This window comes from Thunnus maccoyii, chromosome 22 (genome assembly GCF_910596095.1).
Source record: "Thunnus maccoyii chromosome 22, fThuMac1.1, whole genome shotgun sequence".
Lineage (NCBI taxonomy): Eukaryota > Metazoa > Chordata > Actinopteri > Scombriformes > Scombridae > Thunnus > Thunnus maccoyii.
This window is the reverse complement of record NC_056554.1, coordinates 17,524,470-17,548,789: the sequence shown is the minus strand read 5'-3', so window position 1 is coordinate 17,548,789 and position 24,320 is coordinate 17,524,470. Positions and strand designations below refer to the sequence as shown.

General features: G+C 37.3%; 3 protein-coding genes across 4 annotated transcripts; 2 read left to right on the top strand and 1 right to left on the bottom strand.

Annotated features, from left to right (window-relative positions):
• The first annotated feature begins 61 nt into the window (after window positions 1-61).
• Window positions 62-1,587, top strand: LOC121889856 (complement C1q-like protein 4). The gene is made up of 3 exons (XM_042402075.1): window positions 62-423; window positions 714-842; window positions 1,155-1,587. The coding sequence occupies exons 1-3, from the start codon at window positions 276-278 to the stop codon at window positions 1,442-1,444; spliced, it is 567 nt and encodes a 188-aa protein (XP_042258009.1). The 5' UTR covers window positions 62-275; the 3' UTR covers window positions 1,445-1,587.
• Window positions 1,588-2,641: 1,054 nt separating this feature from the next.
• LOC121889522 (protein mono-ADP-ribosyltransferase PARP14-like) lies at window positions 2,642-14,758 on the bottom strand. Its single transcript, XM_042401533.1, has 15 exons — window positions 14,428-14,758; window positions 13,643-13,803; window positions 11,139-13,277; window positions 10,714-10,950; window positions 10,359-10,583; window positions 9,896-9,962; window positions 9,387-9,533; window positions 9,223-9,282; window positions 7,971-8,147; window positions 7,244-7,382; window positions 7,058-7,113; window positions 5,167-5,874; window positions 4,857-4,990; window positions 4,588-4,765; window positions 2,642-3,344 (listed from the first exon to the last, which is right to left on the bottom strand). Exons 1-15 carry the CDS (start codon window positions 14,600-14,602, stop codon window positions 3,064-3,066), a joined length of 4,884 nt encoding a protein of 1,627 aa, XP_042257467.1. The 5' UTR covers window positions 14,603-14,758; the 3' UTR covers window positions 2,642-3,063.
• A 79-nt stretch (window positions 14,759-14,837) lies between these two features.
• Window positions 14,838-23,143, top strand: LOC121889348. Of its 2 annotated transcripts, none has more exons than XR_006093503.1 (3): window positions 14,838-14,925; window positions 21,938-22,069; window positions 22,384-23,143. XR_006093503.1 is itself a non-coding variant. In XM_042401232.1 (3 exons), exons 1-3 carry the CDS (start codon window positions 21,209-21,211, stop codon window positions 22,686-22,688), a joined length of 870 nt encoding a protein of 289 aa, XP_042257166.1. In that variant the 5' UTR covers window positions 21,158-21,208; the 3' UTR covers window positions 22,689-23,143. The 2 variants fall into 2 exon arrangements, 1 of the variants encoding a protein (XP_042257166.1); XM_042401232.1 differs by lacking the exon at window positions 14,838-14,925 and adding an exon at window positions 21,158-21,641.
• Window positions 23,144-24,320: the final 1,177 nt, after the last annotated feature.

Here is a 24,320-nt window from a genome sequence, read left to right as displayed (position 1 = left end):
TGCTTATAAATGTGTTTCTTCACACAAAGCCCACAAATCCAAATACCTTAAACTGGAGAATGACAAAAATATCAGTGATCATACTTGTGTGCTTGCTTGCTGGTCTATTTGACTGCCAGGCTGAAAGCAACGAGAGTGAGACACTCACTAAGAAGACAGTAGAAGGCCTGGCAGAGAATAATGACAACCAGAATTTCAAGCAAAGGCAAGAAACATTAGCTATTTCGACATCAAACACAACAACTACCCAGGTAGGCTGTGAACCACCAATCTATATGTTGTGGAAGGAGCTTGGGGCTTTGGGAGAGCGGCTGGATGCCACTGTGAGAGCCTTGGAGGAAACAAACAGAAAGCTGGAGACCAGTGAGAAGGAGCTGGCTGCATTTACCAGCACTGCGACTGAACTGAGTACAATGGTTCGAGGTAATAAAATATAGTTTTCTAAACAATGGTTTTACAAAGCAAAATTATTTTTAATACCAGAGCAGCTCTGGCTCCAAGAAAGGATTGTGCACTACAGCCTGAGCAGCAAAGATACAGTTTACAATGGGTTTTGTTTAATTTTTGAGTCCTGTATTGCTGAATAGTATAATTTAGTAAAAAAAAAAAGTATAAGAAAGTATAATTTAGATAATGAAACTCTGATGTGCAGTTGTGTTACATTTTGAAACTGAAAAGTTAATAATACTGATATGTATAATTATATCTCCCAGGACAGCCTCGGGTGGCATTTTCTGTTGCCCTGCCAGTAGATGGTACCCTTGGTCCTGTGACTACTCTTTACTCTTTGGTGTACCACCATGTTGTGTCAAACATTGGGAATGCCTACAGCCCAATCACAGGTCAGTATTTAGTCTGCTGAATCAATCCCATGTTACCATCTTTTACTTTGTCTCCTTCCCACAAACAAACCACCTATAAAAGTGTCTTCTGGTCTCATGAGCCAAAGAACAATGATGATGCTATGAAAGTATTTCTCTCTGTTCCCTCCTTCTTCTTCTGTTGCAATTTCAACGGTCCTCTTTGAAATATACAGTATATGTTTTTTAAAATTGTTTACTCTCTAAAACACTGCCAAATAACTCGGTATAAAGATAATTTGAAATTATATACATTTTTAAATAATTATACTACATTGTTGTTGTTTGATGCAGGTTATTTCACTGCACCAGTGCCAGGAGTCTATTATTTCAGCTTCACTTCTTACTGGTGGGGAGGGGATGGATCTTCTGGTGGCAGTTTGTACCATAACGGATATCAAGTGGTGTCATGGTATAATTGTGAACAACCACACAACACCTCTGGATCTAACAGCGCCGTACTGCATCTACAAGTTGGGGACAAAGTGAATGTTCGTCTTTGGGAAGGTCTGAAGATCAGTGATAATGTAAATAACTACTCATCATTCAGTGGATTTTTGCTTTTTCCCATTTGGAGTGTATGAAAATATTATGATTCCAAATAGATCAAACTTTTAATAATGATTGAAAGATTATAAAATGTGATGTGACCTTCTGCAACTGTAAACACTTTATGTTCTGTCTTAGTTAAAAATGGGAATGCAGCTCTTTTTTTCAGAGATTTATATTGGAGCACATTTGGAGCAATAATAAGACTTATATGTTTGTATAATTTAATTGATTTAACAGTTACCGTTTAAAAACTTTAAAAATTTGAATATGTATTGTTTCTTTTATGAATGGTAGATAGGACATGTTGAAATAAGTGTCTATTCTGTACTTCTCATAACCAAATGAATGAAGTTTAGACTTTATTATTGTCCATTTTGAATAATCCAGCATAGTTAGATTATGCACCATGAGTGCTGATATTGCATTTATTAGTCATATGATTGAAACCACTTTCTGACCCCTAAATCATAATGTACCACATAAATCACAATCTCATTTGCATTGTTAAGAAAGGTTTGCTGCTACTAAAATTGTCATTGAAGGTTTATCAATTCTGTTCATAATGTGACGATGATTGTTGTATAATGTGTTTTTTTCTAATCATATACAATCTGATAACTTAATACCACTGTTACTAAAACACAGACACTTTGGATTTTTCTGTCACACAATCATCATTGTTGACTCAAAGAAATGATTTACTCACTTTTATTTATTTCTTATTGTTTAACAACGATCATCAGTTAACATTGTTACATACAAATACGCAATACAACAGCTGGGTGTGTAAACTTAACATATTAAAATTTCGAAATAATGTAACTGGAGGAATAATGCCAAAAAAACTCTAAAAAATACATACTATATATTAAAATCTGTGAGAAACAAAATACTGAAACTATATGATCTATATAATCACCCTGCTAAATACATTGATCTCTAACTGTAATTAAAAATATACTGTTATCTCTGACAGGAAAACTTGCTGTCCGTTAAACATCAAAATGATTTTTAAGGGAAAAAAATGGTTAAAGGTAAAAGATTTTCTATTGATCAATAACATAAATTTAATTCAAGAATAGTAACATTAAAGAACAATCTTTGCAAATTGTTACTGCATAAAGCTTAATAGGACTTACATTGCACTAACATAATATTTTAATGTATTGCAGCTTTGCAAATTATCAGATATATATATATATATATATATATATATATATATATATATATTTTTTATACTGTAGCAAGACATTTGTAGGTCAGAAAATAAAATGGATTTCCAAAAAAGCATAATTTCAAGGTATGTTTCAGTGGTAACAGTCCTTCAATACTGGTTGTTCAATACAGGTGGTTAATGTTATAATTAACTACATGCTATGTTCAAAATCTGATCACTCTACAGTGCTGTGGTCGTTCAGCAGAGATGACATCTTGTTTATTTGTCCCCACATCTGGCTGTTTTTGTTATACTATAAAGTGCTTTTGTGTTTCTGGGAAATCAACACCGCTCAAAATCAAATCAGGAAAAAATAAATTACAGCATTAACCAAAAGTAGGGATTTAAGGCACATTCTAAGCTGATTACTATTTTAAAACGGGTCATTGTGACACCACCATACAATACTGAACCATAACTTTTCACAGTTTTTACTTAGCTGAAGGTGATAAGGTATTCTGGGTAGGCCTGGTCATCGTGGAAGATCACAAACATGGAGGGCTGCTGCTGATTGTCCACCAAACTGTCGTAGCAGTCAGTGGGGTCAGACCCACGGGGAGGGGGGGCTCTCATAGAGGATTTACCAACTGTATAACGACCGGTCAGGACACGAGCAACATACAACCGCTTCAGACCTGCTGCATCTGCTGAGGAATATCCTCTGGCCGAATAGTCTGCATTGACTGCGAAGTAAACTCCCTTTCCAAACACAGCAGCTGTGACAGAATTACATAAGAAAACAACCATATCAACTTAAAGGAACTGTTTTGCAGTTTGGGAAATACAATTATTCATGCTCTTGCTGAGAGTTAGTTGAGAAGATTGATGCCAGTCTAATGTTTAGTTAGCTTAGCTTAACTTGGGCCAGTTTGGATCAAATGAGATATAACATTTCATCGTTTCTAAGTGAGCTTTAGAGGTGCTGACAGAGCCATGCTGGCTATTTCTCCCCCTTTTTTTCTTTACATTAAGCTAACAAGCTGCTCACTGTAGCTTCATATTTATCATACAGACATGAGAGTGGTATTAAATTTCTCATCTAACTTTCAGCAAGAAAGTAATCAGATTTATATCACAAAATATCAAACTATTCCTCAAACATACACATTGTACAAAACTGCAAATAGCTACTAGTTACTTTTGGGTTTTTTTGGATTTTTTTACTTTAAAGTAACTGGTGTAATCGTTTGCACAATGGTGAGCCAAAATGGCAACAGGGTGAGTGGTATACCCAGAAATCAAAGTGTTTGACGCCAGTGAACTGCATTCAGCATTTGGGCAGCGTTGATATTGAAATAATTAGATGACTGATTGGGATCAATGGTCACTGCAAACAAACTCTAATTACTGTCTCAGCATCAACAGCTTCTGCACTTTAGCTTCTGCACCGTGAGCATGTATAATCTTGTCTTTGGAAAATATTTCTTTCCATGAAAAGACAAGCAAATCTGTATCCCTTCTATGTGATAATAAAGGTTTTTCTATCACTGCTGTGAAAAAAAAAGATAAAACAGTAAGGAAGCCAATGAAAAAAGTTTTAACAAAATAATGACCTAATTGAGTTTACAGTACTTTACAGCAAATTTTAAAGACCCTGAAAACGTATTTTCTCAATCAGTTTACTACTGTGAATGATGGGGTTCTACATAGATACGATTTTTTGAAAAGTTTTGGTGATTTCACATTATAAAGTTATGTATTGGTGTTTTTGTCTGTGTCCTTCTCACAGGTTTGAAGTAGGTGGGACTGCACCATGATGAATTGTATCTGATAAAACCACACTCACAGAGTCCTGATGAAGCAGATTAGAAGGGTTTTTGACTGAACCAAATAATACCTAACAATTTTTTATTCCCAACTTTAATTTTTTATTTATTCATGACTTTATACTGTTATATAAAATACTTAGGCTTTGAAACCAACGTTTCAGTAAATATAACATGTGACACCATTCCTTACCATGTGTTCCTGCAAAGCTCCTGTCAAATCTGTCCCTTTCAATTAAGTTGCATGACTGTGCTGATGATCCATGGTAGAGAGACTTCTCCCCAAGATGAGCTGCACCGTTCTTGGTGTGTATACGCTGCCTACACACAGCATAGGCATGCCATAGGTAGAGGTTTTGCACTCGCTCAATCTGAGATCAGAAAACAATCAATCAATTACATGTTACCGTACTGCAGGTTTGTAATGCTTAAAAAGTGTGTTTTTCTGTTGGCATTACTCACTTTATGGATGTTGTATTGAGTTGTTTTACAGAAACCCTTGACTATGTTCTGGTACTCTGTTGAGTTAGGTTGCAGCTCGACCTTTTTAAAGACTTCTTCATGCATAGGTTCCCAGTGTTGTGGCAACTCGAAGTCTAAAATAGAAATCACAGAAATGAATGTTATGGTTTTAATATAATACTTACCTAAACGAAGTAGTTAAGCATTTTTGACAAATTCAAAAATGTGGATGGTTTTATACTCAAGGAGGAAGTACAGCATGAGTTGCTAAATCTGAAGTAAAAAGTGGAAACTACAAAATGTGTCATACTTGATTCAGTCTCGCTCCTTTTCACTTTGAAAGTGATGCCTGTTATCCAATCTGTGGCTTCTTGTGCTGTCAGGTTTACTTTCACCATCATGCCACCTGGTGCCTTCACATCTACAGACACTTGTTTCTTCATACGAGCCTTCTCCAACTCAGAGTTGTCATGCAGGCTCAGCTCCTGCCAGACTCCATGTAGATCTCGCATTGACCACTGGACATTAAGAGCCAACATTGCTTCATCTTTATCTTGGAGGTCTTCGTAAAGGGCTTTTTGGACTGCTCTGTTTACCAGGTCAGTGACGCTCAGAACATCCTCTTTTAGGCCTCTCAGCACATAGACATCTTCTCCTGAGGCTGACCAGTCTCTAGCTTCAGCTCTAGCTCTGTTGCCATTCACACTGTCATAATGTTGACGTCTCCTGTGTTCCAGGCTTATTCCTAGTTGTTTGACTTTTGCATGTACTGCCTCCAGCTCCATGGCATCAAGCTTGGAAAAATGATGCACATCCACCTCTCTTTCTATCAGCTGCTGCTGCAGGATCCTCTCCAAATCTATCTTGATGGTCCTGATGATGTCTGAACCACAACCAATCACCCTTATGTCAGCTGGCTGGGGCTTTGAGGAGATGAAGGTTTTGCCTTCTGGTGCTGAAGATGTGGAGGTTCTTGAATACTTTTCTTGCCACTTCTTGAGCTTTTGTTTTGCTTTTTCTACAAAAAAGAGCAAAAAGAAAACCAACAACAAATGAGGATGTGACACCTCATCATTTCAATTATTCAAGTCCAGATTACCAAGCAAATTCACCTTCTTTCATGTGCCAATCTTACTATTTTGATTTGATTTCTTTGTCTTCTTTTGTGCATAAAAGGTTCTAACTAATGGCTTTATTGGTTGTTATTAAACATTAATCAGTTAATAAGAACAACTTTTATATTTCTGTGTTGAGGAAAATCAGTCTGGAAATTTTTCTTTTTACCCAGCTCTTTATATCATAGTCAGATGGAATGGACAATTGTATTGTGTAAAACTGTCTGTAGTTCACATGTTTGTAAGTGTTGTAGTCATGGACAACAGCAAAAGCATAAACAGCATCCTCCTTTCATGGTGCAAAGGAAAACTGCATGATTTGACGAGAAATGTTGGGATATTTGATTATATTCACTTGTCAGAACAAGACTAGTTCAAAACCTAGTATATGGCTGGACTGTGTATGGTCAATGTGTGAAATTGTGGCCAATTTGTTACAGGGATAGTCAGTTGTAGCGTCTATAGCCTCTTTCACACATAGTTCCAGGTAAATTACTGGGATAACCTTTCAGGCAGCAGTAGTGATTTTCACCATTCACACATGCACATACATTCAGGAACATTTCTATCTTGCACCTTTTCACACATGCCATGGCAATGCCGGAATAGATGGGGCAAGGGATAGTCCAGAAGATGTCAGTAATGCAACACTTATGGTTGCCACCCGCCATAAAACTCAACAGGAGAGTGAAACTCACATAACTCAGATCAAACTTTCAAACTAGGCAGTCATGATCAAATATGAATGAAGATTATGTTACTGCATTGCCTTTTTCAGAAACATATTGCAGTGTACTGCTTTGCCATAATATGAGAAAGCTTGAGGCAGTCGCAATGTTGAAAACGGATGAGCCAAAACCAAGCACCGCGCAACTTGCAGTACGCCACCCACACATGAAGTCTTGTAATTGGTTAACTCTAGGGATGGCAATGTCAGCCAGTCGGTCAATCTACCATTTGGGTCCAAACTGAAATATTTCAACAACCATTGGATGGATTGCGATGAAATGTTGTGTAAAAATGCATGGTTTCTTGAGGAGGAAACCTACAGAGACTTTGGTGATCATCTGACCTATAAATACATACCTCTCAGGCTGAGGCGACAAGGGGCGGTTTGTCCAAATCGGTTCTCCAGCTCCGATCTGCAAAAACATATTACAAGTCAGGTAATTTAAACCAAGCAGTCTGACCGGTTAATGAATGCAACCTGTGCTAAAACTATATTTTTCACTTCTACTGTTTGTTGCTGGATAAACAAGATTCATTTCTGACCTAAAAGCCTGGAAGACCTGTTGTTGCAGGATGACAATGCGAATGAGTGAGAGGGAAGTTGGTTTCAAGTCTGTAATAGCCGAGGCCATGCCATCCAACATGGCTTTACAAGCTTGAATAGAGTCCATACCAGCCACACCTGATGGGATAGAAAGACAATAGTTGGGAAATCACATGGACCAATGCCACCCATGATGACCTTTACATTGTTGCAGTGACTTATCATAACCTTTCCACTTTATTTTAGAAGTATACTATGGCCTATTGCAGTCTGTTGGTCTGTAGTAGAAAGCCACTATTTTTTCTTCTGTAAATATCGGCTTGTAAATGATAAATCAGAAATCAACCATTACAATACTAAAATATAACAAAAAACTGTACACTGATAAACACTTGACAAATTATGTTAGAAATAATATCAGCATAACCTGGTTTATCATTTTAGAGTATATAAAATACTATATTTAGAAAAGGAAAAACATTGGCTACTTCTACCATGTAGTCCAAAAGACAATCCACCAATTCTTGATTTATTATGTGTTGTTATGTGTTGTTATATTTGTTTACACATAAGGTTTTAATCAAAGCCACTAACCAGATACAATCCTGTTTTTTAAACTATATTTAAAAGATTAAGACACAAACACATTCGATGTTGACAGAATACACTAGTACACATGACCTTGCAAACAACCACTCAAAACACACACATGCACACAATACAAACCAGTATTGATGGCTGGGAAGGCTGCTGAGCGGTAGCCTTTGCTCTCACACTGCTTCAGTATCTTTTTGCAGTTCTTGCGAATCGTCTGAGGTTCACACTTAAAACTAGCGTGAATAATTTCCCTACAGCCAAGCAACCCAGATCCTGTGGTGCACATGTAGTCTGCTGGAGTCCCCACTGACAAAAAAAAAAAAAAAAAAAACATCTCAGAGGATTAAAAAATCATCATGTTGGATTTCTTTTCTGTATAAGATTTTGGGTGGGTTAGATTAAGTTGAAGAAGAGAACGTGACTGAGGTTAAAGTAACAACCTTGAATATCTCTGTTCCATTCTCTTTGGCAGTACCTATGGCAATAAGCTGTAATTGCAGGTGTGTTTTTGGACCTCACTTTCCAGAGATCCAAACAGTGTTGCCTGTGTGCCGTCAGTACGGCGGCTTACACACAAGTGAGTTGAAGAGCAAGTGAGTCGCATTAGCTCTGCATACCATCTCTGGCAGACCAACCACATCACTAACTGTGCACCATTTGCCATTTTTCCCAGTTCATAATAATCATTATACTGCAAATACAAGGGCTTTCATCAGTGGGCCATAGACTCAATCACCATTGTGTTACCTCATTTAAATGAAAATCTTCAAGATTATTACTTTAAGTTTCCATCCAAATGTAGCAAAATTTTAACCGAATTTCTGGAGAACTTGCAAAAGAAGATGCAAATTAATAAGTGTTTTCATCCAAAACCGTTGTGTGAACAGTAAGACTTGAGAACACTGAGACAACCAGTTGGTAGCACTAATTCTCCAGTCAGATTCCATTAAAAATTGCAGAAGAAGAGTGTATAATGCAGATGACATGATTAAAGGAGCACTTTCAAATCTCAAACTATGGAAAACTATGATGAAAACGTGATTGACATATTGCATTTATGTTTATTTCATGTATTAAAATGTTGGATGTTACAGTCTCTTCATTGGTTGACACAGATTTAATAGTTTTCATCTGCCGTAAATCTGCGTAATGTATGTCATGTATCTTTGCCATATTTCAACTTTTTTTTCAAATTTCTGGTGTTTCCACTCAGGTTTTTATATACGTGAACTGAACATGGGCTTAAAACAGGTGGATGGAAACACTTTGAGAGAGTCAACGTTAACATGCTGAGGTTTGTATTCATATAGCCAAGATAGTATTGTTCACATCCTCAAAAAGGTATTTTCACAGCATTTGTCCATCCATTATTAAGGCTTACCTTGTGCTAACTCTGCTTGGACAGTGGACCCCGCTGCAGTCAGAATGGCTTTGGAGACACCTGTGGAGTTTGTGAATACACAGTTAAGATCCAACCTAGGATAATACTGTGAGGTGCTGTGCTTCTGTGTTTTGTATATTTCAATAAAGACATTTAGATTGTACCAGATTGGTTGTTAGAGAAGTCCGTTGTGTTGACAATGACATCAGTGCTTGCATTCACAATGTCACCACGGACCATTTGCAGCTTAACTCCACCCAGCATGGCTGTGACCTCATCATTAGTCACAGAGACATGGCGGTAAAAGGAAGCTAAAGTCATAGTAATAAAAAAGAAAGTATGATTATGGTTTAATGTTTTGGTATTAAATCTGCATAAATATTGTTTGATAGTAACACTGAAGCAAGGGACAGGAATAAGGATAAGGAAGGCAGTTTATCATCTAGAAAGCTGAGAGCCAGGTATTATCTCAGGATTTGTGGAGGCCAAAACAGAGTTTTCTGCTGGATGTTTAAGTAGCTACTGTATTAGCTGGCAGTAACTTTTATACATTAATAGCTGTGTGAATCTCTGTGATGTTGTTCTGCCCCCTTGTGGTTTTAAAATTAAAGTTAAGTAATTTAACAAAAAGGCTTGCTCAACCTAAAATTGAAAAGAAACTAATTATACCAACCTTGATCTGGGTTAGCATCATTTGTGAACCCTCTGAGATGCAAAGTTTCCTGAGCAGACTGGAAGGCCTGTAAAGGCACAGCAAGAGGTTTCATTCCAGTTCCATATACAAAACAAAACAAAAAATGGTACCTGGATGTTGTTTTGCAAGTGATTATGCTGGTTAACAGCAACATTAATTTAATGTTTAAGTTTAATTAACTTTTTTGCAGGCAATTATTTTGATGTAAGAATTTAAAAATGTTGATAATCTGATTGTGGGCTAAATTATTCACATTTAAGTGGATTTTAAGACAAATAAAATAAATATCTATAGTTCCTTGTAGGTATAACTTTAGTGTTTCTTTAATAGATAACAAAGAGCATAACCTACAAATTCTGAGCCTGGAGACAATCATTAAGATGTGGTAAATTTTATTGTACTCCTTCTTTTGTTAAAAGAACTGCTAATGCATTTCCTTTACCTTGCTAGATTCTTTGTCATTTGGGTGAATGACGATACGGACGACGAAAGATGTTCTGCTAGCTCGGCTCTGTTCAAACACACAAACCTCCTCCAGGAGAACCCTGGATGCCATACTGTGAGGAAAACGCAGGACAGCACCAGTCCCAAGTACAGGGAAGGCAACTGAACAAAAACCTTTGTTTTCACAGGAAGCCAGGATTTTGTTGATTCCCTGTCTCAGAACCTGGAAGATTTAAGGTTATCAAGGTCACTGCATCCCTTAGATTTTAAAAGGGTAGGGAAAACAAAACACAGATGACAAACCTGGTTGCACAAAACCTACAAAAACATATTCACTGAACAGACTATTTCACCTGGACTGCGGTTCCATGCTGGTTATTATCCCAAGCAACGAGGTTCAGGAAGATCACTGCTTTAGATCGAAGTGCAGGTAAGCCCTCCACTAGGACTGTGTCACCAGGCAGTGTTGCTCCTCCTGCTTCCATATGAAACTTTGCAGTGAGCTGAGGTCCAACCACGTTGGACAAAGCATTTCCAACACGGGTAGAGAGAGGATCATGGCTAGCCATAGGAGATACAAGGACATCCACCTAGGAGAATAAAATAATCTAATTTTATTAGAGTTAACAAATAAATGGTCCTGACAATTAACTTATATGTATGCAAATGGTCACCAGTACCCAGCAGCTATGGCAAATTAGCAACATCCTGAAACATCCTGATTCAAGTAGAAATAAATATATCAATGCAGCTTCAACATCTTAGAAAAGTTTCTCACCTGCTGGGTCTCAATGGTTCCCTGAACGATCTGTACATTGACACCACCTCCAGGAGCTCCAGCAATGGCTCCTCTTGTTGTGTCTTGGGGAACAGCATCCATCAGGAAACCGAAATCTCTTGATGTACTGTTTCCTGTGCTTATTGCTTGGAGAAGCCTGTCACATGCTTCTTGCATGGCTCTCACCACCTCTACTCTGTTATCAATCAGGATGATTCTGCTCAGACTTCGCCCTCCCTGACTACCAAACTTCTCAACAGCTGTTACAATAGCCTCTGAGCACACTCTGACAGGGACACCAAATACACCTGAGCTGATACAGGGCATGGCTATGGACTTGAGCTCCATCATTTCTGCTAAATTCAGAGCAGACTCGACTGTTTTTTCCAGTAACACCCTTTCTTTCCCACCTGATTTTCCACCAACAGGCCCAACAGCATGCAGCAGTTTCTTGCAGTTTAGGTTCCCCCCTGTGGTCACTACCACATCACCTGTAGAAACTTTTCCAGTCTGTTTTACTATAGCACTGCTCTCCTTCTGCACCTGAGGGCCACCTGCTTTACTCAGTGCAGCAGCAACACCTCCACAATGGTCCAGATCCTCATTGGCAGCGTTTACCAGGGCATCAGCATCCTGTTTGGTAATATCACCCTGACACACCAGCACCTGGAGCCCATCACGAAGGCAGTAGCTGGCAAATGTTGTTCCCCCTTTACTAAATCCAGATGCCAAATTCTGTCTAGTAGAGTTAGGTTGTTCTTGAAGCTTTATTACACACTTCTGAGAATGACCAACGCTTAAAAGGTTCTCTTTTCCGGAGGGACTTTCAAAATACCTCACTGCCCCTGGCAGGCCAATGGCAACTCTGTCCTCAACAAGGGAGTCCAGAAACGGACCCAGCCTGTTCCTGACCTCAGTCACTTTTCTGGATGGTCCTTCCAATATCACCATGGGCCTAGAGGAAGATGTTAAAGGGTGGAAGGTAACCCCTGAATAGTTAAAACCGTGCAGCTGCAGCAATTCTGGTAAGAATTGTGCTGAATCTGGGAAAGGGAGTATAACTTTGCCTTCAACGCTTGACTGGTCCAAAATGAACTGTGTGACAGCTTCACTCAGCTCTTCAACCTCTTTGGTGTGGCCCAGTAAGCACACTGTGTTGCCTGCACCAAACACAACCCGAGCCCTACATTGTCCTCGGTTCATCTCATTTACCTTGGACTCAAGTGTTTCACGAAGCTCAGATGGCACAGCAGAGCAGTTAGGAACATCAATATTTACTTCTTTGAACTTGCCTTGCAGTGCCTTTTCTGTGTCATCCAGATTATCAGTGAAGAGGGAGAAAAGGTGTAGCTCTGTGTCTCGTAACTCTATTTCCAACTTGTCACCAACCCCTAAAAAGTCACCTAGAGGCCCTGGACCTCCATATGCCTTTCTCAGGAAGGTCAAAAGATGTGGGCTCATATTGGAAACAGATCTATCTAAAACTATATTCTCCTTCTCACTGATCCAATCTCCAGCCTTAAGAATCTCCTCCACAGAACCTTCCAGGATTAACTGTCCTGCATCTCCCTGTGTCACCTTGACTCCTGGGAAATCTCGTGGCAAACTATGCTCAATCTCTTTCCAGAGGAGGCTGAGCTTGGCCTTGCCTAGTTGACGAATGCTGGTTTGCCTCTCACATAAACGTGACCTTCGACCTTTAACGTATAAGTCCTCTACATCCATCAATCTGGCATTGACCTGAGATCTTTCCCCAACCACAACAGCCACCCCAACCTCGCTGTACAACTTCACCTCATCTGTCGTCTGATGAGAGCTGCGGGACCGAAGCAAAGCTTTGACTTTGTGAGGGTCCATCTCATAGTGGCAGAGGTACTGTTCTTTAACACTTTCAAACAGTTTGTCCACCTCAGCTTCCCACTTTTTGACTCCATCTCTAGGCTGATCTAAATTCCTGACTAAAACCCTCCCCTCTTCTGGGTAAAGCTGAGCAGAGCAGGCCACAGAGGCAAGTTTTCTCTCAAGTTCTTTCCCAGCCTTGGGACTTTCCTTTAGGTAACAAAGGAGGTATGTATCAAGTTGTAGTTCATATTCTTCACCACTTGATGGTAGGCTTGAATCAAGAATGGATTGCAGACTCTGCCATTGGAAAGATGGAATATACTGTATATCAATTTTTATGACTGATGATTGAGACTTCTACATTGTAACTATAACTACCATTGTATGGCTTGTATTGCGACCTATGAGACTAAACTATCAACATTCATTAACCTTAACTTTGTTTCATTTAAGTTATCTTTACATTTTTTTATTGATATTAGCATTGATTTTAACCTGAATTGGAGATTTCTTTCCAGTCAGTGCTTGTGATGTTTTATAATGCTAATAATTACATTAATTTTGTTTTATAACTGATAGAAATAATTGGACACTCACACTTGTCTTTCTTTTTACATTTACTGAGAGATGAAACACTATTTTAGAATATTTTCCACACTGACCTGGGATGAGGCTGTCACGTCCAGTTTTGGGCTTAATGAGTAGTCTGGAGTGGAGGTAGTGATGGGAGAGGAGATGTCTGGGTTGTCTCGTACAGTCAGCACCAGAGGACCACCCGCAAACTCCAACACATGTTGAGATCTCTGCAGGACTCTCTGCTGAGCTATGATAAAAAAGGGATATTATTACAATATAAAAGATTAACATGTAGCAATACACATTAAGAATAATCCAAAAAACCAAAACCAAAAAGCAAAAAAACAGAAAACAATTCTATTTTTTAGAATTTCCCCCAAAAACCAGAGATTATAAAATCATCTGACATCAGTCATGTGACTGTGATCATGACCTACTTTTCTATTAATTTAGAGCTTATATTTGAATAATGTTATTTAGGATTTGCAGACCTATTTACTTCATTTTGAGAGATCGTATATCAGAGAAATCAAAACACATATCAATACGCCAGTCTAAAATATCTATTGTAAAACAGTACGTACTCAAAGGAGAAAGTGAAAGTAGACCGATATGTGTCTGCATTTAGACAGTGACAGCTGATAAATATAAATAAGCTGAACATATGCAGTTAGAAAGTTTGGATGTGGGTCTGCAAGCTGTTAAATTAGTCTGTGACATAAAAAAATATTAACAATCGAGTGCAACGTCAACCTGTTTCCTGTGTAGAAATACTTTCACTTTCACCAGCACAAGACATATTACGACATAATTCAAGAAATCGACGAAAAAGACAGCTTAATAGATAAATATTTAAAATCGTATGCCTTACCCTCTCGATCTTTAAAAGCGACGCTGTAAACTTTATCATTTATATGTTTTACTGAGCTGCAGTCACCACCTCCTGATTTGCGGTGAATGTGGAAATAGTTTTCTATTCTCTTCTTTTGCCCTTCATCCAGACGGGGACCCTCGAAGAAAACATGATACTTGTAAGGATCATCCATCGTGTAAACACTTGACAGATTTAATAATCAAATAGAGGTCTGAGTATGTGACACGGAAGCGCTGTAGGCAGTTGCTGATGGCAGCTGATGTGCCAACACTATGGCCAACACCGACTCGGATGCGCCCTCTATCAAATTTTGGACGCCCATTGGTGACGCAAACAAACGTAACTTACAGTAACTGAAAGAAGAAGAAGAAGAAGAAGAAGAAGAAGAAGAAGAAGATCATCAACAACAACAACAAACAAAACATGACTTCCTACTTAATTGAGTATTTCCATTTCTGCTACTTTCTAGGCTACCTACTTCACAACGTTGCAGAGGTAAATATTGTACCCACCACATTTATCTGACAGCTGTTAGGCTACTTTGTATATAAAGCTTTTACATAAAACATAATACATTGTTAAAGATTACACAACTTGTTTCCAACGTTTTTGGTTAAAAAAACAGCATCTTGTATCTTGTTGGGGCCCTTGTCACATTTCAAGTTTGGTTAGCTGTTCTAAACTTCAAAGATCTAAATAATTGCTTGGGGCCAATAGAGGTGTAATTTTCCAATACGCTATTTCACAGAAACAGTAGCAATTAGTAGAAAGTCCAAAAAGGTGAACAGACATAGCAGAACTTTGTCATTCTTATTTCTTATGCTAGTTAATCATCTCACTACCTGGAGCCATTGAATTAAAATATACATATAGACATAAAAAATAGCTCCACTTCAACTAGTTACAACAGTAAAAACAAATAAAAATAAACAACCCAATAATGTCATATATAAATGTAATAATATATTGTATCAGTAACAGTCAGGGCCATTTTTCTGTAGAACATGCTTTTACTTTTGATAATTTAAGTACATTTTGTTAATAATTTTACTAATGAAGAACTTTTACTCATAATGGAGTGTTTTTATTTGGTACTGGTGCTTTTACTTAAATAAAGGATCTGTGTAGGTTTTATCTTATCTTAATTGACTGTCATTTAAGAATGACATCCATGGAAAATTTAAAAAAACATAATTTACAAAACATAAATGGATTTCATAACATGTTCAGACATGTTTTTTTTTTTTTTTTTTGATCATTAATGTTACTCTTTGCTAAATCCTGTTGTGATGGTTTTCTTTAACAAGTGTTTCTTGCCTGGCAACTGCTCCCAGGCAAGAAAGAGTCCTATACATAACCCCTAGTAAAAGAGCAAATTGTTGTTTTTGCACTTCAGTTTTGACGACATATAACATGTTAATTTGTGAGCTTTAGATGTGCTGGAAATTGATTAAAATACAGAAGTGGAAGTATCTCACCAAACCAATTAATCTTACGTTCTTGATAAAAATAAAAAAAAAAGTCACATAAATGCGGCTTGAGAATGATTTTTGAAACACAGGCAGTCATGTAGTTTTAAATCATTTTCATCCAAAGAGATACATCCATATATAGTGTGATTGAAACCAAACAAATCCAACAAAATAGGCTCAAAACTATTCTCACCATCATAGCAGATAAATCTATGTATTCATGTACAAGGCATATCCCATTTGCAGTACATATACCACATCACACGCATACAGCTCTCATTATTACTAACACCTGACCATTTTGCCTCAGCTGCATCATACTCCACCCCTGGCAGAGACCACTGCCATTTGATGTTTTCTGTTCCTGGCATGTTGTACAGTCCAATCCAGTCCAATATTGTTGACATGTTAAGAAGGAAGAACCTAAAACCAGAGAAAATACTGCATTGTTGGAGTTAAAGAATAGCAAGCATTTCATAAATAAAACAAAATCCCAGGTCACACCCACTACTTACGCCATGCTTTTAATTTAATGGGACTGAGCTCACTTGGTTATTTTATTTGATAAGCAGAGTGAGCAGTCCAACTGTTTTATGAATCAAACTAGTGAGTTGTAGCTATGAGATCACACACAATCTTAGAAAGAAAATCAAAAAAGATTTGACAACATCCTTTGGCACAATGCATGTATTGGTAGTAAAATTGTCTTAAAATGCAATCATCTTTACTTAAAAGATGTATCACAACTTAGATGGGTGAACCTGTGCCAAAGTCAAAATATGCCAGTACTGGAGGTGCAGAGATTTGGGTTTACTTCTGCTTTGAAAAGTTGATGGTATGTCAGGTAGTCTGTTTCAAGCATTAATGTTACCTCTGGGAGTCAGTGTCAGTGTTGTACACCTCCTACATTAGTCTACATTAGTGTTGACCAATGAAATAAAGGTGCTCCTCATATACCACCACTGAGAAGTTACTTCTAAACTCCTGCAAGTCAGCCAGCCTCTTCCAACTGTCCTGCACAGGGTCATAACTAGCATGTGTGCAATAAATGTAAAGATGTGATCAATTTAAAGGTTAGATCACAGTTGTGCATCTGTGTGAAAATCTGGGTTAATGAAAGTGAGAAGAGAATATTTGTGGACTGATTCTGTCTCTTTTTACCTGTAGGTGAATTTCATCATGTCATCCTTAGTATAGAAGTAATGAAGGTTACAATATTGTAACCCTAATTCTATAAACACAGGCAGAGCCCTCTACTGGACTCTATGGGTAATAACTCTCTCCAATCACATGCATGTATTAGCCCACTGAAATTTGCATGTATGTAGCCGGCCAATCAGGACGTGCCTACCGAATACATGTGTCCCATACAGTATATAAGTGAGCATCCAGCTGCCTCTCTGGAACTGAAGCTGGAGGTCCGTGCAGGTGATCTCAAAAACACAATCCCAGCTGAATGGAACTCCCACTGCTACTGTGAGAGCAGCTAATCAGAGTGTCTAACTCAGAAGCTAACAGGAAGGGAAGGCTAACATAGTTTTGATGGGATTTGTGGTGGAAAATCTTCAGATGAGCCAATAAATCTTCAGGTCTCCCACAAAATTTTTAAAACTCAAAAAAACTCAGACATATTCAGACTAAAAAAAAAACACACTTTAAATTGGCAGAGATCAATGTGAATAGGTTTACTGTGCATCAAGTGTAGAGTAAACTCCATGATAGAAAAACCTACCTAAAAAGCATAAACATCATCTTATGAACCCTTCATAACTCCTGTTGTGGAGCCTATTTTCAAGGTTTTCACCCTCTTTAATTCATATTAATAACTGTCTACCATTGTTGCTATGGTTTCTTTGATAACTCCTCCTCTGATAACATCATTTCCAGTAAAACTCATCCCATAATGACATCATCAGTGATCTTTACATTTTGGCCATGGTTCAATTATAATTTGGTATAGAGATAATGGTTCCTGGAACTTCTCTTCACTTAAAAATAAAATGGGCCTGCAGCCTTTAATCAAAATCAAACAAACATCACAAGTGCTAGCCATGAGTGCTCACCTGGCCTTGGCTCCCTTGCAAGTTAACCATCCTGTGTACTGTCTTTCTGCTGACACTGGCATGACTATTTACACAAGGTAAATTATTTTCCATAGATTCCCTCAGAACCTTTCAATTATTAATAACCTTTAACTGTGGTTTAAAGGGGACATATTATGCACATTTCCAGATCTCATAAATATTATACAGTACAACTTCTGTCTGTTGGCTAATGAGGACCATGGCATGTTTTCAGACAAGATACAATGGTGAGTGAAGAATTTATTGCCTCTGATAAAGGCAGCACAGTGCACTGTGACCCTGACTTCTGAAGAGGCTTTAAGGTGGAGGAAGAGACATGCATATATTTGATGTCACCCTCAAATGTCAGCTACCACTATGTCAGAATCAGGCACAGTTTAACACATGTCTGTATATGCAGGAGTAGATGTAGTCATAAGAATTTTTAACTATCTAACTGAACTGGAAAAACCACATCATTATCATTATTTTTCCACAGATAGTTAGGCAGTTTTCCATTAGTGTCTTACAGATAAATATTGTACAGTGCAATTTCTGTTTGTTTTATTTCTTTAGTTGTCAAATAAATAAATGTTAAGACACACTCTAAAGAAATAATCTACTTGGAATAATAATGTGTTTCTGATATGATTTTCCTAATTCAATAAGATAATTAAAAATTCTTATGATTACATCTACTCCGGCCTATACAGACACATGTTAAACATTTTTTTTATCAGCATCTAAGCCAAAAGGTCAATCATAGTACATGGTAGGGCAAATAAAGGTGAGGTTTGTCTCTTATTCCAGCCACCCAACCTGCAACCACTGAATATGGAACTTTGTCACCTTTTATAGACATCATCTGAGCTGCACCACTTGGGTCATAATACTACAGTCACTAGATGGCATCTGTCACTCAAACATAAGTATAGGTCGTTTTTGTCGACTGACATTACAACCTATAGTGATGTTTTTCTTAGCAGGACAGGCTCCATTGAACAGCTGTGGGCAGAAAAAGTGGGCTGGGATGTAATTTTGGATGTGGATGGAGCCTTATTACATGGTCAGTGCACTTTATGTCATTCTTACAACTAAAATGTTGCTGTATCTTTGATGATAATTTGATATTGGCCAAAGTTTGAAAACTGCTTTTGTTTTCCTCCAGTTCAAAGTTATTCTGGCGGCTAGCAGTGACTACTTTACTGGCATGTTCACCTTGCCTGAAAAGTTACGATGTCATAAACAACCGGTGATTGTACCAATAAAATATCTGCATGTCTCTTCCTCCACCTTAAAGCCTCTTCAGAAGTCAGGGTCACAGTGCACTGTGCTGCCTTTATCAGAAGCAATAAATTCTTCACTCACCATTATATCTTGTATGAAAACATGCCATGGTCCTCATTAGACAACAAACAGAAATTGCACTGTACAATATTTATCTGTAAGACACTAATGGAAAACTGCTTAACTATCTGTGGAAAAATAATGATTATGATATGGTTTTTCCAGTTCAATTAGATAGTTAAAAATTCTTATGATTACATCTACTCCTCCATATACAGACATGTGTTAAACTGTGCCTGATTCTGACATAGTGGTAGCTGACATTTGAGGGTGACATCAAATATATGCATGTCTCTTCCTCCACCTTAAAGCCTCTTCAGAAGTCAGGGTCACAGTGCACTGTGCTGCCTTTATCAGAGGCAATAAATTCTTCACTCACCATTGTATCTTGTCTGAAAACATGCCATGGTCCTCATTAGCCAACAGACAGAAGTTGTACTGTACAATATTTATCTGTAAGACATTAATGGAAAACTGCCTGACTATCTCTGCTCTCTGATCACATCTACTGTAATTATGTCAGGTCACAAGATAGTTTTACTTTAGTTGTCAAATAAATAAATGTTAAGACACACTCTAAAGAAATAATCTACTTGGAATAATAATGTGTTTCTGATATGATTTTCCTAATTCAATAAGATAGGTGAAAATTCTTATGATTACATCTACTCCTGCATATAGAGACACATGTTAAACTCAGATTTAGGGTGAGAACAGAGACATTTTCTCCCTTCAGCAGATGAATGTGAAAACAGCCTTCTAGTGTCAAACTCTGTATAGTGAAGCTCATCACAAGAAGAAAACAACAATTTTGACTCGAAGGATATCTATGTTAAATATGGCCAAAGTTCCAAAACTTGAGGTTAATGTATAGAAATGCTCACTGCAAGTGAACTTGCACTGAACACTTTGTTTTCAAGGTTTTTTTCTACTACTGACGTCGGCTCGTCAAGCATGCCCATGAACAGCTGTCTGTTCTGTTACATATCCATGGTTACTAGGGTTTTTCCTTGTGTTGTTTGCATTGTCCACTCTCATATTTTGGATTTCGGCTTGAACATGTACAGATGTATTTGAGAAGTTGACATTTTGAGTAAAGAATGAGAAAAAGTAGTGCAATCCTACTACTATAGTTTGTTTTATGGTTTGTTGGTGTAGCCTCTGCAGATAAATAAGGAGCTTTTTGAACTCTAAATCATCATCAAGATATTCCAGTTGACCCCAGATTGAAAATATATATCTGGAAATGTGCATAATATGTCCCCTTTAAACCACAATTAAAGGTTATTAATGATTTAAAGGTTTTTAAGGAATCAGAACATCCACAGAAATGTTTTCTTTTCTCATCCTTTAGCAAGTAAAAAAGTCTAATTGAGTTTAAAACCTGAGATTAAAGAATGAATTGGCCAAGAAAGCAGCATAAACATTGGTACAACAATAAATACAAACATCAGAACCAGGTTTACTGCCAAGCAGGTTTGCACATACAAAGGAATTTGCCTTGGTGTTGTGGTGCATAACAGTCAAAATATACACACAATTAAGTAGTCCTAAATAGTATAGAAAATAAATAATTTTACAATTAAAAATATAAAACATAAATAGACAAATATAACTGCCACACATTATAAATGAGTGAACAAAAAATCCAGTTAATATGCAATACAAGATTATGGAAATGATCCAGTTTGAACAACATCTGTTGCATGACCCACCTCTACTTTTTATCTACCAGTTTATGAGTTGTTATAAAGTATTTTATGACAAACATTTTAAAGGCTAAAATGTTTTGAGTTCAATGTTGTATTCTCTCAGTGTATTGAACTCTATTGCACTAACTATTTCTGGAATAGATAAAACCGTAAATGATAATAATTAACCCGGACATGCTTATAAATGTGTTTCGTCTCACAGTCAATCACTTATATATTAAGCCCACAAATCCAAATACCTTTAAACTGGAGAATGGCAAAAATATCAGTTATCATACTTGTGTGCTTGCTTGTTGGTCTATCTGACTATCAGGCTGAAGGCATCAAGAGTGAGACACTCACTGAGCAGACAGAAGAAGGCCTGGCAGAGAAAAATGATACCCAGAATTTCAAGCAAAGGCAAGAAACATTAGTTATTTCAACAACAGACACCCCAACGACCCAGGCAGGCTGTGAGCCACCAATCTATATGTTGTGGAAGGAGCTGGCGACTATGAGAGAGCGGCTGGATGCCACTGTGAGAGCCTTGGAGGAAACAAACAGAAAGCTTGAGGCCAGTGAGAGGCAGCTGGCTGCATTTACTGGCAATGTGACTGAACTGAGGACAATGGTTCGAGGTAATAAAATATACAATGAAAAATAAACAATGATTGTAGTACAGTTTTATTTGTCCTAACAACAAAACCTCAATGAGCAAATTTATTTTTGAGACAAGAGCAGGTCTGCCTGTAAGATATGATTGTGCACTGCAGCCTGGGCAGCATAGATACAGTTTAATATGGGTAACAGTTTAGATACTGTTTTGTTTCATTTTAACCAGTGTAATTTTGATCATGACAGTCTGATGTGCAGTTGTGTTACATTTTGAAACTGAAAAGTTCATAATACTGATAAGTATAATTATATCTCCCAGGACAGCCTCGGGTGGCATTTTCTGCTACCAACCCAATTGCTGATGGTACCATTGGTCCTGCAAGTAATCTTTACTCTTTGATGTACCACAATGTTGTGTCAAACATTGGGAACTCCTACAGCGCAATCACAGGTCAGTATTCAGTGTGCTGAATCAATCCGATGTTACCCTCTTCTACTTTGTCTCCTTCCTATGAACAAACCACCTATGAAAGTGTCTTCTGGTCTGTTGATCTAAAGAGAACTGCTGGTATAATAAAAGTATTTCTCTCTGTTCCCGCCCTCTTCTTCTGTTGTAATTCAATTCAATAATCCTCTTTGAAATATACAGTAAATGGTTTTCAAATTGCTCTCCAAAACACTGCCAAATAACTCTTGGTATATAGATAATTTGAAAATGTGTACATTTTTATTATAATTATACTACATTGTTGTTGTTTGACACAGGTTATTTCACTGCACCAGTGCAAGGAGTCTATTATTTCAGCTTCACTTCTCTCTGGTGGCATGGAACTTCTGGTGGCAGTTTGTATCGAAATGGATATAAAGTGGTGTCATGGTATGGTAAAACTGGATCACACTCTAACTCTGAATCTAACAGCGCTGTACTGCAGCTACAAGCTGGGGACAAGGTCAATGTTCGTCTTTGGAAGGGTGCGAACATTGCTGATAATGTAAATAAATATTCAACATTCAGTGGATTTTTGCTTTTTCCCATGTGGAGCCCGCAAAAATATTATGATTTCAAATAGATCAAACTTTTAATAATGATTGAAAGATTATAAAATGTGATGTGACCATCTGCAACTGTAAACACTTTATGTTCTGTCTTAGTTCAAAATGGGAATGCAGCTCTTTTTTTACAGATTTATACTGGAGCACATTTGAAGCAATAATAAGACTTATATGTTTGTATAATTTAATTGATTTAACAGTTACCTTTTAAAAACTTTAAAAATTTGAATATGTATTGTTGTTTCTTTTATGAATGGTAGATATGTCATTGAAATAAGTGTCTATTCTGCACTTCTCATAACCAAATGAATGAAGTTTAGACTTTGCCCATTTTGAATAATCCAGCATAGTTTGATTATGCACCATGAGTGCTGATATTTCATTTATTAGTCATATGATTGAAACCATTTTCTGATACCCCTAAATCATCATGTACCACATAAATCATAATCTCATTTGCGTTGTTAAGAAAGGTTTGCTGCTATTAAAATTGTCAATAAAGGTGTATCAATTATGCTCATAATGTGACAATGATTGTTGTGTAATGTGTTTTTATTTTATATTATATACAAATATTACGTGTTGTATATTAAAATCTGTGAGAATCAAAATATTGAAACTATACTGAAATCACTCTGCTAAATACATAGATTTCTAACTGTAGGACTGACAGAAAAACTGTTGCTGTCCATTAAAGGGATAAAATGCCCCAAAATATATATAAGATAGAAACATATATATACGTTGCTGTATCATGGCCTTATGCCTGACTCAGAATGACGGGATTCTACATAAACACAATTTTCTCCAAAATTTTGAAATGTTTGGGTTACTTCACATAATAAAGTTACATATTTGTGTTTTTGTCTTCTCACAGGTTTGCAGTACCTGTAGGTGGGACTGCACTAATGCACCAACCAGGATTTAGCAACATTTGAATCAAAACGTGATGATAGTTGTGGGTTGTTGGCTTACGTTGCCACGCCACTGATCAATTGTATTTGATAAAACCACACTCACAGAGTCCTGATGAAGTAGATTAGAAAGGTTTTTGACTGAACTCGTACTAAATAATACCTAACAATGTTTTATTCCCAACTTTATACAGTTATATACAAATACTTAAGCTTTGAAACCAACTTTTCAGGGGCTTACAGTAAGTATAACATGACACCATACCTTACCATGTGTTCCTGCGAAGCTCCTGTCAAATCTGTCCCTTTCAATGCACTTGCATGACTCTGCTGATGATCCATGGTAGAGAAACTTCTCCCCAAGGTGAGCTGCACCGTTCTTGGTGTGTATACGCTGCCTACACACAGTATAGGCATGCCACAGGTAGATGTTTCTCACACACTCAATCTGAGATCAGAAAACAATCAATCAATTACAACGTAGTACAACGTATGTAGAAACACTAGATATAATTTCTAAATATTAAAAGTAGGCTAAGGCTTAAAATGTAGGAATTATTGTATATGACTTATATATAGAGTGTGTATTTTTGCTATTTAGTTGGATGATGAAGAAACCATTCTGAATATGTCAAAAAAAGAAACTTAAAAGTAATGTCAGACTGTTTCTTCTCCCGAAGCAAAGAGGGGAAAAGTGAGTGATGAGGTCTATCTGAATGAAATGTTGCATTGATA

Bases quoted from the DNA above. Each gene is read 5' to 3' on its own strand.
- LOC121889856 (XM_042402075.1), top strand. From the start codon at position 276: ATGTTGTGGAAGGAGCTTGGGGCTTTGGGAGAGCGGCTGGATGCCACT. The intron at 424-713 runs GTAATAAAATAT...TATATCTCCCAG, and splicing joins ACTGAGTACAATGGTTCGAG to GACAGCCTCGGGTGGCATTT. The intron at 843-1,154 runs GTCAGTATTTAG...TGTTTGATGCAG, and splicing joins TGCCTACAGCCCAATCACAG to GTTATTTCACTGCACCAGTG.
- LOC121889522 (XM_042401533.1), bottom strand. From the start codon at position 14,602: ATGGATGATCCTTACAAGTATCATGTTTTCTTCGAGGGTCCCCGTCTG. The intron at 10,584-10,713 runs GTGAAATAGTCT...TAAATCTTCCAG, and splicing joins AGCATGGAACCGCAGTCCAG to GTTCTGAGACAGGGAATCAA. The intron at 5,875-7,057 runs GTATGTATTTAT...TCTTTTTTGTAG, and splicing joins TTGTCGCCTCAGCCTGAGAG to AAAAAGCAAAACAAAAGCTC.
- LOC121889348 (XM_042401232.1), top strand. From the start codon at position 21,209: ATGTGTTTCGTCTCACAGTCAATCACTTATATATTAAGCCCACAAATC. The intron at 21,642-21,937 runs GTAATAAAATAT...TATATCTCCCAG, and splicing joins ACTGAGGACAATGGTTCGAG to GACAGCCTCGGGTGGCATTT. The intron at 22,070-22,383 runs GTCAGTATTCAG...TGTTTGACACAG, and splicing joins CTCCTACAGCGCAATCACAG to GTTATTTCACTGCACCAGTG.